Source organism: Panthera pardus, unplaced genomic scaffold, assembly GCF_024362965.1.
Source record: "Panthera pardus isolate Hobbes unplaced genomic scaffold, ASM2436296v1 HiC_scaffold_25, whole genome shotgun sequence".
NCBI classification, from domain to species: Eukaryota; Metazoa; Chordata; class Mammalia; order Carnivora; family Felidae; genus Panthera; species Panthera pardus.
In genome coordinates, this window is record NW_026526821.1 from 654648 (window position 1) to 669289 (window position 14642).

General features: G+C 59.4%; 1 protein-coding gene across 5 annotated transcripts in view; it reads left to right on the forward strand.

Annotated features, from left to right (window-relative positions):
• Positions 1-14642, forward strand: part of ZBTB46 (zinc finger and BTB domain containing 46) — a 68032-nt gene that overhangs the window by 35624 nt on the left and 17766 nt on the right. For 4 of the 5 annotated variants that reach the window (XM_053889996.1, XM_053889995.1, XM_053889993.1 and 1 more), the window contains one exon: positions 7340-7624. The exons of the other annotated variant lie outside the window; for it this stretch is intronic. In XM_053889996.1, the coding sequence (XP_053745971.1) occupies positions 7340-7624 (285 nt within the window). The remainder of the gene's footprint in view (positions 1-7339; positions 7625-14642) is intronic. 5 annotated transcript variants of the gene reach the window in all.

The following is a 14642-nucleotide window of genomic DNA, read 5'->3' on the forward strand; positions in this document are numbered from 1 at the left end:
AAAGGGTGAACCGAGCGCCGGGCTCCCTGATCCTCTGGTCAGTCTGTCCACTTCCGCGACAGGTGCCCTTTCCGCTGCCGACAGTCCAGCATCCGGCTCAGTGTGGTGTTTGTGACTTTTGGGTAGAAGAGCCTGAATGAAAAGCGGCAGCACGTCTCTGGGGCTGGGACTTTGGCTCCCGGACGGGTGGGCCCGTTCCCGAGACCCTGTCACCCCTGCCCTTCACCCCTTCCTCAAGAGGTGGAGCCCATTGTAGCTGCCGCCCGAAGTTTCCCCTTCCGACAGGAGCAGGACCGTGTGGAGCCGGTGCCCGCTGGCCCTTTGCTGTCTGGCTGGTGGCAGGTGGCGCCCTCGTGGTTGCGGTGTTGGGCGAGAGCGCGAACCCTGGCGGCCGTGCCAGGAGGTGGCGGGAAATGCTGGCGACTCAGAGCGGGCCGAACGGTGGCAGGAGCCAGCTGCCTGCGCGGTGCGGTCTTCTGGGAAGGGGCCCCGCGGGTGGAGGAGCCTGGGGGTCGTGTCCTGTGACCTTTGGCTCATCCACGCCCAAGGCCATGATCTTGAATCACTGTCCTGATTCAAGACCCTTATGAACTCGGCTCTGCTGAGCTGCTGGTGTAGCTCAAATGCAGGTGCTCCCTTTGCGTCTGGATTTTCTAGAATATCGCATTCGTGAAGGATGAGTCCTTGAAGGGCTCTCACGGGCATCAGGCTCAGCCTGGTGCCTGAGGGAGCTGGGAGGACGTCCCACCTGGAGCCACCAGGCGGACGAGCCGTAGCGTGTCCTGGGCTGCTGCAGGTCAAGGCGGACCACGTCGTGAGGCCGTGGCAGGCTGGAGCCAGAGGAGAAGGTGCTTCTGGAAGCCCCAGGAGTCAGGCAGCACTCCAGGCTCAGGCGACACAGGGAGCCCAGCAAAGGCTCGCACTCAGGATCCCCGAAGTGCGGCCCACGAGGGAGCGGGATCTCAGTGGAATGTGCTTGAGTTGGTCTGATTGCCATTTTGTTAGGCAGCCGGGGAATGTGTTTTTGCACGGCCTGTGAGCACCTCGTTGTGCTCTAGGGTTGTGCAGAAAGGAGCCTGTCCCCTCTCCGAGTGCAGGGGGCCGCCCCCAGCAGCTTACCGGAGCTCAGGCTCTCGTGCCTGTCCCATCCGCAGGGAGCCTCCGCTGCTCTGTGGTCGGTTCGCAGACGTGTAGCCGTCTCACTGGATCCTGTCTCGATTTGAACTTGAGGGTGATTCCACCGCATGAACGCGCACTGTCCACTCCCGTGCCGATGCGGATGGCTCCGGCTGCCTCTGGTTTGGGCTGTGACAGTCACTGCCGCCACACCTTCCAGCGCTTCTGGACGTGCTTCTCCTGCTGTATTCTGGAGGTGCTTCTCGGGGGTGCGGGGGTTTCCTACAGCTGCCACGAGAAGTTACCGTGTGCCCCGTGGCCTCACTATCTTCCAGCTCTCAGAAGTCGGGGGTGGGGTGGCAGGGCTCCTGCGTTCCTTCTAGAGTCCCCAGGGGAGGACATTTCCTGGCCTTCTCCAGCTTCTAGAGGCCCTGTCTTCCTTGAGTCCGGCCCCCCCCCCCCCCCCGCCGCCCTCTTCCCCTTAGAAGGACCCTTGTGTTGACACGGACCCACCCGGATAATCTGGGACAGTCGTCCACCTCAGGGCCCCTAACTCCATCCTTTGTGCCGCATGAGGTCGCCCACTCACAGGCCCTGGAGATGGGGACCTGGACGTCTAAGGACCGCGATCAGCCTACCCCATGGCGCATACGTGTAATTAGCAAGGTTTTGTGGTGAAAATTGCCATTCTTTTTTTCTGTTCCTTGAAGCATGATATGCATGCAGTAAACTGCACAGATTTCGAGGTGAACAGTTTCGGGTTGAACAATTTCTTGTTTCTCTCTCTAACATTTTATTGGGGAAACATTTATTCTTAGAGAAAAGGTAAAAAAAAAAAAAAAAAAAGAAAACGAGCACGTCTACCAGCCAGATTCTTCACTTAACGTTTTGCTACATTTGCTTTATTGTATGTTTATTCACCTAATCGTCCAAAAACTCATCTTATTTTTGGTGCCTTTCAAACTACCTGGCAGATCAGTATACTTCATTCCAGAGCACAGCAAGTTTTTCATTGGGGTTCAGCCCGTGTGCACACTCCCACGCCCTGCACGCACCAGGCCCGCCGCACCCCTTGACCAGCCTAGACAAACGCGTGCGCCTGAGCCCCCTCGGAGCAGAGTGTCCCCTCCGCCTCCGGCCATCGATCCCTGCCCCAGCCCCGCGGCCCCTAACCTGACTTTTTCTGCCGTGGGTCGACCTAGCCTGTCCAGCGCTTTGTCTGGACGATACCTCGCGTCCCACGAGCCACATCACGGAGTACGCGCTCCCCACTCACAACCGCATGGCTGTGCCTCGTGTCCCAGCCTCTTGTCTGGGAGAGCCACCTGCCAGCCACCTGGCACCTGGGCAGTAGCCAGGTTTTGCTGTTGTGAGTGAGACTCCCGCGAACACTTTCGGCAAAAGCCTGTTTTGTGGACGTATGTTTTCATTTCTCTCGAGCAAATACCTCGGAGTGCAGTGGCTGGGTCTCAGAGGACAGGTGACTTGAGCTTTATAAGAAGGTGCCAGACTTTTTCCTGAGCGTCCGCACCCCCCACATCCTCCATAGCTTGGCGTGTTGTCTTTTTTTCTTTTTTTCAGTTTATTTATTTTGAGAGAGAGCGCGAGAGAGCATGAGCAGGGGAGGGGCAGAGAGAGAGGGAGGGAGAGAGAATCCCAAGCAGGCTCTGTGCCGTCCACGCAGAGCCCGACGTGGGTCTTGAACTCCCAAACCGTGAGATGGTGACCTGCTGAAACCAAGAGCCCATGCTCACCTGACTGAGCCCCCAGGCGCACCACGTGTTGTCTTTTTAATTGTAAGTGCCCTAGGCGGTGAGTTGGATGAGTTTTGACAACCTCGGACACCTCTGCCATCTGGATAGAGAACACTTTCACTGCCGGGAAGGACCCTCCTGCCCTTTCCACTCACCCCCCCCCCCCAGACACGGACAGGACCCGCAGACCTCCCCCCGCCACAGCCGCCACCCAGGACCCCGGGGTGCTGCCCTCCCCGATCTTTGGCAGCCGGCAATCTGCCCGCGCGTCTGGGATTTCCGCTTGCCTGTGAGGTTTTTGCCGTTGCCGTGGGTGTCAGGGGTCATCTTGTATTTCCAGAACTAGAATTGGTGTTCTGTTCTCCGGCTGTCACCCCCGTCCTGCTGGTGGACGTTGGGTCATCTGGGCGGTCTCGGGTGCGACGAGGAGGCTCCGGGGGCGCACTGGGAGGCCACCGTGCGGACGTGCGTTGGGTCCTCACGGGTGAGCTCCGGGGGCTGGCACTTGAGGCTCTCGCTGGCCTCGTGCGAGGTGCTCTCTGCCGTGCATCATCCTCGAGGCTGGAGGTTGTTCCTTGGTAAACTTGCAGCATTCTAGAGCGAGTGGCGTGGCTTCTCCTCCCTCCCCTTGGCGGCTCCCTCGTGGGCCACGTGGTTGCTCTTGTCTCCCTGTTTATCAGTCACTCGCGTGGCTCTCGTTGCGAGGGTCCCACCAGGCTGGCTTGTGCCGTCAGGTTTGAGGCTTTGGCTGCGGGGAGCCCCGCTTGGACCTGCCCCCGACGCTCTGTCTGCTTTGCCCGAGTGTCTGCTGGAGTCTTGAGGGCCTTCCCATCGCAGCTGAGCGTCCTTGCTGTGTTCTGGGCGCAAGGCCCTCACCAGGCCTGTGCTCTGCAGACGTTCCCCGTCTTTGTCTCATGTTTTCATTGAACGTTGTTTCGGAGGAGCGCGCGTTTCACATTTTGATGAAGCCCGAATTGCGGACTTTTTTCTTTTACGGCGCGTAGTCCTTGGGTCCTGTCGCAGAAATCTCTGCTGAGCCCTGTGTGCTTTTCCTGGAAGTTTGACAGATTTCGGCGTGACGCTCCGGTCTGTGGTTCGGATTGATTTTCGTATGTAGGTGCCTCGTTCCGATACTGTTTGCCAGAAGCTTGTCTTTTACCCACTGAATTACCCTGCTGACAGAGTGAGGAGGTAAGTTCTAGATGAAGTGCACACTTAATCTTTCTGAACTGGATTGTACCCTATTCGGGTGTGATTTGGGCTGTGACCAGCTGCTGAGGGGGGACGGTGCCCTGGCGGTGCTGGCCGTCCATCCCACTGGTGGTGTTGGCACAGGGCACACACTGGGTGCCCGTTTGGTGGGCGAGACAGGGCTGTGACGTCTACACCAACACTGTCAAACGCACCTTGTGAGCATTTTTAGGAATTGTGAAGAGTGGAGGTTTGGGGAGACGTTCGAAAACGGGTGCTGGCTCTCGACCAGACCTGCCCCCCAAGACGCCCTGGTTGTGAGGTCAGCGCCCCTCACCCTCCCGACCCTCCTGCCTCCACGACAGCCGTGTCCCCCCAGACTCTAGGCCTCGCGTGGCTGGAACCCACTCTTTCCTCTTCCGAATCTGCTCATACCCCACTTTGCAACTAACACTGCCTGATCTAGTTTGATCATTTAAACATTCTGCTTATTTTCATCATAATCTCTTTTCTGCTTTTTAGCTAAAGATTGTGATCTAAATTTTCAAGTATTAAGATGTATCATTTGTAGAAGAGAAAAAAAACACTGTATTTCCCTGTAGAATAAAACCTTTACATTTAACATGTAGCCCTTACAATTAAATGTTGGTATTTTTAATCCTGTTTGCTCCATTTATTAAAAAGAGGTCGGTGGGGTGCCTGGGTGGCCCAGTCAGCCGAGCATCTGACTTCGGCTCAGGTCATGATCTCGCGGTCCGTGGGTTCGGGCCCTGCATCGGGCTCTGTGCTGGCAGCTTGGAGCCTGGAGCCTGCTCTGGATTCTGTGTCTCCCTCACTCTCTGCCCCTCCCCCACTCATACTCTGTCTCAAAATAAACATAATAAAAAAAAAATTTTTTTAAGTTGCCCCAAAACTCAAGATGATGAAAACTATCACTTTTTATCAAAAAGATTCACCTTGTTGGGGCGCCTGGGTGGCTCAGTTAAGCACTGGACTCTTGATTTTGGCTCAGGTCATGATCTCACAGTCGTGAGATCCAGCCTGAGTCAGGCTCTGCACAGATAGGCTCTCTCTGCCCCTCCCCCCACTCACACATGTGCGCTCTCTCTCTCTCTCTCTCTCTCTCTCTCTCTCAAATAAACAAACTTAAAAAAAAAAACAACTCAGGGGCGCCTGGGTGACTTGGTTAAGCGTCTAACTTCAGCTCAGGTCATGATCTCGCAGTTTGTGGGTTCAAGCCCCGCATCGGGCTCTGTGCTTACGGCTCGGAGCCTGGATCCTGCTTCGGATTCTGCATCTCCCTCTCTCTGTGCCCCTCCCCTGCTCAAGCTCTGTCTCAAAAATGAATAAACGTTAGAAAAAATAATAAAAGAGGTTGGCATCAGGAAGTTACCCTGCGCGTCTTTCTGTCGCTCATGCAGCTGGCGTGTGGTCACTTCTCTCTGCCACACACGTGTGACGTGTCTGCCGGGAGCCACGTGTCATGTTGACGCCGTGTCCTGGGGGCAGGGTCTTCCTGGAATCAGAGCTGTTGTCAGTGTTCTGTCCAGAGGCAGCATAGCTTGTGTGCCACCCACACGTGTGCGTGTGAGCGACTGCGTCTGTCTGTGCATTCGGGGGGGTGTGAGTGAGTGCGTGTGCACACAAGCGTGTGACGGTCCCAGATGAGGGAAGACCCTACGTTACTAACTTACAAGTGAATCTTGGGAACTCAGCCCGCTTTTCAGACTGAAGTTGGACGCTTGGTGTGCTTGCCAGCTTTTTCTAAACAACGTAGCCTGAGTCCAAGGTTCAGGCGGCCTCCGTCTCACGCTCCAGCCTCTTGGACGTGGCGTTTATTCCAGAACCTCCTTGCACAGATGAGCCGTAGCCCGGGGTGGGGGCATCCTTGCCAGGCCCGGGATGTGCAGGGTGGGCCGTGTGAGGGGCGCAGAGGGCTGCTTGAACATCTGTCCTTGAGGTTCCTGGTGGAACTCACCGGGGCTCAGAAGGGTCAACGGCCCGCATGCACCGCCTTGGCTTTCCGGGCCTGCGACCGGGACAGCGTGTGTCAGTGCCTCGTGCCTTTCCGCGGCTGGGCAGTAGTCCCCCGTGAGGATGGGCCGTCTCGTCTGTCTGTCAGCCGCTGCTGGATGCGGGCCGTTTCCTCTTTCTGACTGTTGTGACCCATGTCACTGTGAGTGTGCACGTGGGTCCCCACCGCTCCGGGCACCGGCTCCTCCAAGGGGCGTCAGGCTCTCCCCCAGCGGCCGCGCCATGGGACGATCGCAGGGGAGAAGGCTCCGGTTCCCGCACGTCCTTCTCGGCCCCCGTCACCGTCTGACACTTGGGGTGCAGTGGCCTCGCGGTGTGGCTCGGGTGCGTTTCCCTGAGGACTGAGGGTGTCGGATGCTGCTCACCGGTCATTTCTGGATCTTCTTTGGAGGAGTACCTACTCAGGTCCTTTGCCCACTTTAGAATTGGGTTGTCTCTTTATTGAGTTGGAAGCGTCGGTAACTCTTCTGAACAGGATCTCGAGTCGGATCTGTGGTCTGCAAACATTCTCACGGCTTGTCGTCTTTCTTCCTTTCCTTTTTTCAAAAGAAAATTTAAAGTTTATTGTGGGGGTGGGGGACGTGGGGGACGGAGAGTGTCGAGCAGACTCCGAGTGGCCAGCGCAGAGCCCGACACGGGACCTCGAGGTGATGATCTGAGCTGGAATCGAGTCAGACACTCAGCCGACTCAGCCCCCAGGTGCACCCCCTTTTTAAACTTCTGAGCGGACTCCACACCCGCCCTGCGGCTTGAACTCAGGACCCCGAGATCGAGTGTGGCTTGCTGCTCCGACGGAGCCATCCGGGAGCCCCATCTTCTCGCTTCTCCATAGCCTCCTCTGAGACGTCGGAGGTGTTAGTTTTGCCAGAGCCCGATGTGTCCGTCTGTCGCTGGCACTCGTGCTGTCGTATCCCGGAGCCCATCGCCAAAGCTGAGACCCTGGGGGTTTTCCGAGAGCCTGTGCTCGTGGCTCTTCGGTCCTGGACCCCTGCTCCGTGTCGCCTCTTCTCTGAGAGGACAGCCCCTGTCCCGTGTCCCCCACCGTGCTGAGTGGAGCTCCCGCCCGAGGCCGCGGCCTCGCCGCCGTCCCGGGGCAGGCGAGGGGCCTCCGCCAGCAGGACGGGGGTGGGCTTGGCAAAAGCAGCCGGGTGCTCAGCCCGCCACCCTGGCTTCTCCTAAACGTCCTGTTTCCGATTGGAGAGTCTTAAATGACCTGCGTGTCCTCTGTGTGTTTGCTCCCCCAGGCGCGGACCTGACTGTCGCCGAAGCCAGCAGCTCTGACAGCCGCGGGGAGAGGGCTGAGCTGTACGGCCACGTGGACGAGGGTCTCCTGGGAGGAGAGGCCAGCTACCTGGGCCCGCCCCTCACCCCCGAGAAGGACGAGGCACTGCAGCAGGCCGCCGCGGTGGCCAACCTGCGGGCGGCACTCATGAGTAAGAACAGCCTGCTGTCCCTCAAGGCGGACGTGCTCGGGGACGACAGCTCCCTGCTGCTGGAGTACCTGCCCAAGGGCACCCACTCTCTGTCCCGTAAGTGCGTGGCCGAGTGCAGAGGTGGTGCGGGAGGGGTGCGCACCGCGCGGCGGGGGGCGGGGGGAGGGGGTGGTGACCGCTCTGGCCTGGGGTCACGTGGTGGAGAAGGTGGTTGACGGGCGGTTGTCAGGGCAACAGCAAGTACTTGTTCGAAGGCTTCAGGCCGAAATCACTGAGCTGCTGGCATCTGAGCCAAAACCCACATCAGGCTTACGAGTGTGCCCTGGGCGCCCCGAGCGCGCCGTCTGCGAGGTGGGACCCGCAGGGGGCCTTCGTGCGAAGGGACAGACTCGGGCTCCCTCTGCTGGCCCTGGTCCCACCTCAGCGTGCCTGTCGTCCGCAGGGGAGAGATGTGCGCATATCCTTGCTTTGTCTCCGCTAGATGATGCTGGTCACACGTGGCCACACGTGAGCGTTTAAAGGCCTAGGGTGCCCACTCCGTAAATGTCTCCGGCCGAACTCCAGTTGTCCCGAAGCAAATGACAGACCAGCCGGAGAAGCAGCTAAAGGGGCAGCAGAGCCGTGGGCCCCCGGGCCGTCCTTCTCCCAACCAGACTCGAGGGCATTTGGCTTTTACATGTAACCGGCCATGAGCCACACACGCTCTGGGTGCCAGCCCGAGAGCGAGCCACACACGCTCCGAAGATCCATTCTGGGGGCGCTCGGGGACCGTGGTGGCCACCCAGTGCCCTGGAGGAGGCAGCCGCACTGTCTCTGGCCGTCCTGCGATTAGCGCACAGTGTGGTTAGTGCACCCCGTGGGCGCCGGAGGGGACAAGGCCCGGGGGGCTCCCCCCACAGCGGGAGGCGCTGAGTGTAGCAGGGGTGCAGGGGCCTGCGGTGCGAGCGTGCGGGGCACGAGAGACGGCCCGCGTGGACGCAGCGGTCTCCCGAGCGCCACTGCAGGAAGTAGGTCCATCGTCTGTGTTCGGGGTTTGGGAAGGGCAAACTGTTTTCATGTTCAATGTAAAAAAACAGTATTTTTACAACTCTGTTTTCGTGAGCGCTGAAATTTCCTAAGATTTTGTGTCGGAGTGATGAAAATCGCTATGGCTAATAAAGACTAAAAGTGGGAACGACGTTTCTGTTCACTTTATTTCCCTGGACTTAAGGAGCCGTTGCCATATTCTGAGCAGCCTGGATGCCGCGGTCGGTTCACGGGACTTGGCTGTGAAGTCAGACCCAAAGCCGAGTACCTCGCTGACGGGCCGCCTGGCTTTGGGCACGCTCTGACAGGCATGTTGAGGCTCATTTCCCCAGCTGAGAACCGCATCACACGGTCGTTGTGACTTTAAAACGCAGTAGTGTCTGTGGACCCTCAGCTGTGTGAGCAGAGAGTGGCTGACGTGCTCCCACACGTCGGTCCTGCCCCATCTCGCGTCAGACCTTATGCTGCGGGCAGAGGCTCCTCCGGGGCCGGACGATCCCAGGACACTTGACGGGTGCTGGGGGCGCCCGGCTGGGGGTCGGCGGGACAGGTTTTGTGGATCTCGTGGAAGGAGAGCAGGGGGATGCTCCGGGGAATGGGTGGCTGTGTGGGGAGGTGGGGGCACGCTCGTTCTGTACCCCTCACACGCTCCTCACGCACGCGTCCCAGACCGTGGGCACACGCGTCCCAGACCGTGGGCAGCCCGACCAGTGCCGCCAAGGGTGACTTTGGGACAAGGGGTGGTCGTCGGTGCTTTTCACGGTCACCCCGTCTGCCAGGCTTTGCCTCCAGCGTGGCCTTGTCCAAAAGGCCTTTGGTGCATCTGTGCTGGGAGCCACCCTGGGCCAGGCAGTGGGCCTCGCGCCAGGGGGGCTGGCCCCCCACTCCTGGGGGTCCCGTGTGGGCCCGGGCCCTCCCGCGGCAGCCCTCCCATCTCGTGGGTGGACGTGTCTCCTCAGACCTGCCTCGTCCCGAGTGGTCACCACACGCCGTGTTAATGCGTGGCGATGCCGGGCGCGCGTGTGACTGTCAGAGGCGTCACACGTTGGAGGGAGCAGAGAGCCCGGCAGTGGGACCCCCTACCGTTTATTAGTACATCTGTGACAAGTTCCAGGCGAAGTCTCTCAGTGGGTTTTGCTGTTCTGTTATTTCTGTTATGTTTTAATCTCCTTGCTTCTCCTATTCTAAATCCCCCATTTTTCTCGTACGAACCTACCAGAGGCAGAGGGGCCAGAGAACAGGGTGCAAAAATGGGTTATTTTAAAACGTTGTTTTCTGACATCCCAAGTAAAGTCTGCGACCGGGTATTTGTGACGTCGAGGAATGAAAATACCCAGGTAAAAACCTTGTTTCCCAAAACGTCATGGTTGGCCACCGGCCCCTGCCCCACCCCCCACCACCCTGTCCCTGGCAGGTGGCTTCGAGGAATCGGACGCACGGAGGCCGAGCCGCCGTCCGGGGTTAGGAGGGCTTGTGGCAACCTGTCCAGCACCCGCTTTCCAGGTGTTTGTCCCCGCGAGCGTGTCAGTGTCGGTGTGTGGCCTGGGCCACTGCTGCACGTTTCCCGCCCCGAGAAGGGGCCGAAGCGACTCCTCTGTGCTGTCTGCTCGGCGGTGCCCGGTTGACTGGCACGGTCTCTCCGGGTGCCCGTGGCCAGGGGTCGGGCTCAGAACCCCGTGCCGGTCACCCTCCACGACCACTGCTGGTTCCTAGATGCGTCCTCATGGGCGGGAGCGACTGTTCCGTTCGGCGGAACGCGGCCTAGCAGGGCCTGGCTCGGCGACTTGGTCCCGCGCCTCCCTCCTCACCCCCCAGCGCCGGCCCAGCCTGGAGACGTGTTCCCGGAGCCCCAGGCACCAGCCAGCAGCTGACATCTCCAGCCCGGTGGGCAAGCGGTGCGTGTGCCCGAGCCTTCGACGGCACCTCCGAGGAGGTGTGCTGATAGCAAAGCTCTGGGGTGAAACGCCCGGGCTCCACCAGCCCAGGGGCCACCCCTCAGCTCGGGCAGGCGCAGGGGCCTCTGTTTCCTCCTCGGGTGGCTCAGAAGGGCAGGGGCCGGGGCTGCGGCACGAGGCGTCCCCAGAGCCTGGTCTGGCGTGAGAGGCGGGCGGTGCCAGAAGGCCAGGCCGCGGTAGCTCCAGCCTCCCTGGGTGGGTTGTTGACGATGCACGTGTTGTTACATGATTTCTGGGGCGCCCCAAATGGGTCCACGTCCCAGCAGACGTGGGCCCGTAGCCGGAGAAGTGAGAGGACGGTGTGGTGCTAGGCTCGAGCGGCTGTGCGGGGTGGGGTCCTGCCCCTGCTCGCCGGGCCTTCTGGAGGCGGGACGTGCTAGGGCACAAGGCCTGGCCGTGGCGGTTCGGCGACAGAAAGGGAAACAGTTGCAGGTGTGTAAATCAAGGGGCCTGCCACACGTGCAGGCAGGGCACCAGTGGTAACCAGCAGCCAGCATTCACGGTTCCCCCTGGGCAGTCCGGAACCTTCTAGGGGAGGTTGAACGGGTCTAATCGCATTGGCTTGGCTGTTAGGGTTTTCGGACAGTTTCATTTCTAGATCAACGGTCTAACTGATTGAAGGACCTGTTCATGTTGATTTGGCGTAACTTGGGTCTTCTGCTCTTCCCGAGTTCCGGGGGTAGGCCAGCACCGCACCTGCTCACGGTCCTGCTTCACTGAGTAGAGACTGAGAAGCATGGGCCGTGTCCCCAGACTCGGCCCTGCTGCGTTTGTGAGCGTGCGCTGGTCTGAGAGGGACCTTGACGCGGGCGTCGCCTTCCTGGGCCTTGAAAACTGCCACGGGACCGAGCTGCTGGAGCGGCCCGCCGCGGTCCGGGAGGGTGGGCGCCTCGTAAAGCCACCACGTCCCCCCAGCAGCTGAGAAGGCCCTGCTGTTGTTGGTGTTCAGTCGGTAGATACCACGTGTGAGGGACGAGCTGAGGGTTCCCCCCGGTGCTTACGGGCGGGCGCTGTCGTGTCTGGGCGCAACACGTGCCACGTTCCCTCCAGCTCTTCACGGGGAGGGAAGCCTCAAAAGAGCGCGGCGTGGCCACGAGCGGGGGCTTCTGCGTGGGCCCCGGAGCCGCCGGGCTGTGCCCGTCCCTGCCCGACCCAGGCCGGCCCCGACGTCCGGGAGCACTTTGTGGGGAACAGCGGAACCGTTTTCTGTTCTGACTGTGGTTAAAGATTATTTCCTATCATGCGTAAAAAAATGAATCAAGGACCTTTTCTTCATTCTGGATTGACCCTGGAATTCTAAGCGACTTCTTGCAAAGAGGCACTGGATGATGTCACCGCACTTGTAGAGAAACACCCTGCTCGACACACCTTGAAGTACTTCGCGGAAGATCGTTTCTCGAGGCCACAGGTACGCGTGTGCTTGTGTTTGCACAACGTGTCCTCACTTTCTGTGCTGGAACCCTCTGTTGTAATCATTTTGCTTCTGGGAGAGAGACCCGGAATGCAGACAAGTCGCACGCGGAGACCCCGGCTGTTTGGGGGTGGTGAGCTGATAAAAATACCCAAACACCGGCCCCCGGCGAGACCCAGGCTTCGTGCGTAGCAGTGCTCTGCTCGCGGCATCAGGATCAAGGACAGCGCTCCCGGAACTCTCCCAAACAAGCCACCAGCAGGTGTCCGTTCACGTGGGTGAGACTCGTTTCCTGTGTTCCCAGGGCCTGGCACCAGCCCCAGTCACTCTTGGGGGGATGCTCATCGCAGAGCAGAGGCCCCTCCCTCTGGCCCCTCCACCCTCCACTCAGAGCCCGGGATGCCTGCTCTGGTGAATGGCCAGACCCAGCCCAGGACAGCACCACCCCCCCGAGCCCAGGTAAGACGTGAGAGCGGCCGCCACGTCCCTAGCGTCCCGGATCAGCCGCCGTCCAGCAGGCTCGGGTGCGTCCCCGGCATGTCCGTGGTCGTACCAGGCTCACGATGAGCGTCGGAGCAGAAGCTGCTGTACCAGATAGACGTCTCTGGTGCTCAGCTCGGCCCAGTGAGAGGAACCTCACTTTAGGTTGACAAAGTTACGGGCTTTGGCGGTAGTTACCGTTACGCTCTCACAGCCTGACGTAAGGTTAAGTCGGTCACGTATATGTGTCCGTACGTTGTACTGAGGCACGGTTGACACGCTGTTGCGTTGTTTTCGGCATGCGGCACCCTGACTGCACACCTCTGCGCCCGCTCCCCGCAGGGCGCCTGCCGTCTGTCGGCAGGTGCCAGCGACTGTGTTCCCTCTGCCGTACATCTCGTTTTCCATGTGCGTGTAATATAGACATGTACTTAAGTAAATTTAAATAAAAGTGCATTTTTTAAAGTTGATTTCCATTTATTTTGAGAAAGATACGGAGAGCAGGCGGGGGAGGGGCAGAGAGAGAAGGAGACAGAATCCCAAACAGGGCGTGGGGCTCGAACTCAGGAACCGTGAGATCATGACCCAAGCTGAAATCAAGAGTTGGGATGGTTAACCGACTGAGCCACCCCGGTGCCCCTGAACGTACGTTTTTATATTTAAGTCAAGAGATTTCTCTAAGGAATTTCCCCCTGATGCGAAGACATTTGATTCGTCAGCTGCGGGTTAAAAATGGCTGTGCTGGTGGCCGCACGTTTGTGACCGTCATGGACCCTGGGTCCTCAGGAATGTCACGGACAGTGAGCTCTCCTTCCTGTTCCTTGGGTCCGAGGGGTTGTTTATAAAAGAAAGGTCTGCCAGGGTTGCTTGTCTCCCTGAAGGAAAATAAGTCTTTAAGAAGAGCTTACTCACATATTTTGGATTCTGAAATTAATTGATTTCCTATGCGGTCTTTTCCAACAGGACGGTTTTGGTGGGAGATAGATCGTGTTCTGTGCATGGATCTTCCCTGAGTGTCTGTTCACTGAGAATCAGTTGTAGCCTCCCTTCCCACATGTGGGACAGCTTGTCTTCATGGTGACAGGGCAGGGACCATGGCAGGGACCTGATAAGAGGTGGCATCGTCACGTCCCGACCGCCTGTAACTTGTCTGTGTCTTGTTCTGGATCGATGCCCCTTGTTAGCTGGAGCCCTGGGCTCCACAGGAGGCCTGCCCTGGAGTTGGCCCCCGCTGGCCCTTGGGAGGGTCTGTGGGGGCCAGGGGCCCCCCAGGATGTCTGGGGCCTTCTTCCAGCATGCCGTGAGGCCAGCACTCCCCCCCCCCCCGCCCCCCGCAACCTGACGGGTGCCCAGAGCTCCGACAGCCTGACCGTGAAGTCAGCAAAGGAGCCGTGAGGGAGGCGCCCGTGGAAACAGAGGGCTCTGCTGACAGCCTCGAGGCTGGAGAGGCCTCACCAGGCACCTTTGCTCTGGAGCAGACGCTCCCACCCGCCTCTGCCTCAGCCAGGCCTGGCATTCAGGTTTGGTGGCCACTGGGTGACGGCAGAACCACACAGGACGGGGACAGCTGTGGAGGCTGCACTAGGCATCCGTGTGAGCCTTTGAAGCTGTCACTTCTTGGGGTGCCTGGGTGGCTCAGTCAGTTGAGCGTCCGACTCTTGATTTCGGCCCAGATCATCATCTCCTGGTTCGTGGGTTCGAGCCCTGCTTCGGGCTCTGCTGTGACAGCCTGCAGCCTGCGTGGGATTTTCCCTCTCTCTCTCTCTCTCTCCCTCTCCCCCCCTCCCCCTCCCTCTCTCTCTGCCCCTCCCCCACTGGCTATTTCTCTCGAAATAAAAAATAAATGAAAACAAAGCTGTTACTACACGGCAGCCAGGTGCAGAAGGCCTTCCAGTGCCCTGCTGGTGGGCAGGTGGGCGGCGCTCCTCTGGGCGACAGGGCTGGGGTTCACCCGGATGTTGTAGGGTTTGCCGTCTGCGGGGGCAGAGAAGTATGCCGCCGTCCCTGCAGCAAGGAACCTGATAGCTCTGACCCCACTGCTGTCTGGAAAAATCCGAGGACAGGGCCTCCGCACGACGCTCTTGATGTGTGTGTCTCACGACGTCTCTCTCCAGGTGTGAAGGAGAGTTACCGAAACTGCTTCCTTTCAGAAAGAATGCCTTGTGTTTGCTGGCCCGCCTCTGTTGGACGTGTTGGGCCGCACCTCTGCTCACTGGCACGGAGCAGGTGGCTGGGGATGTGG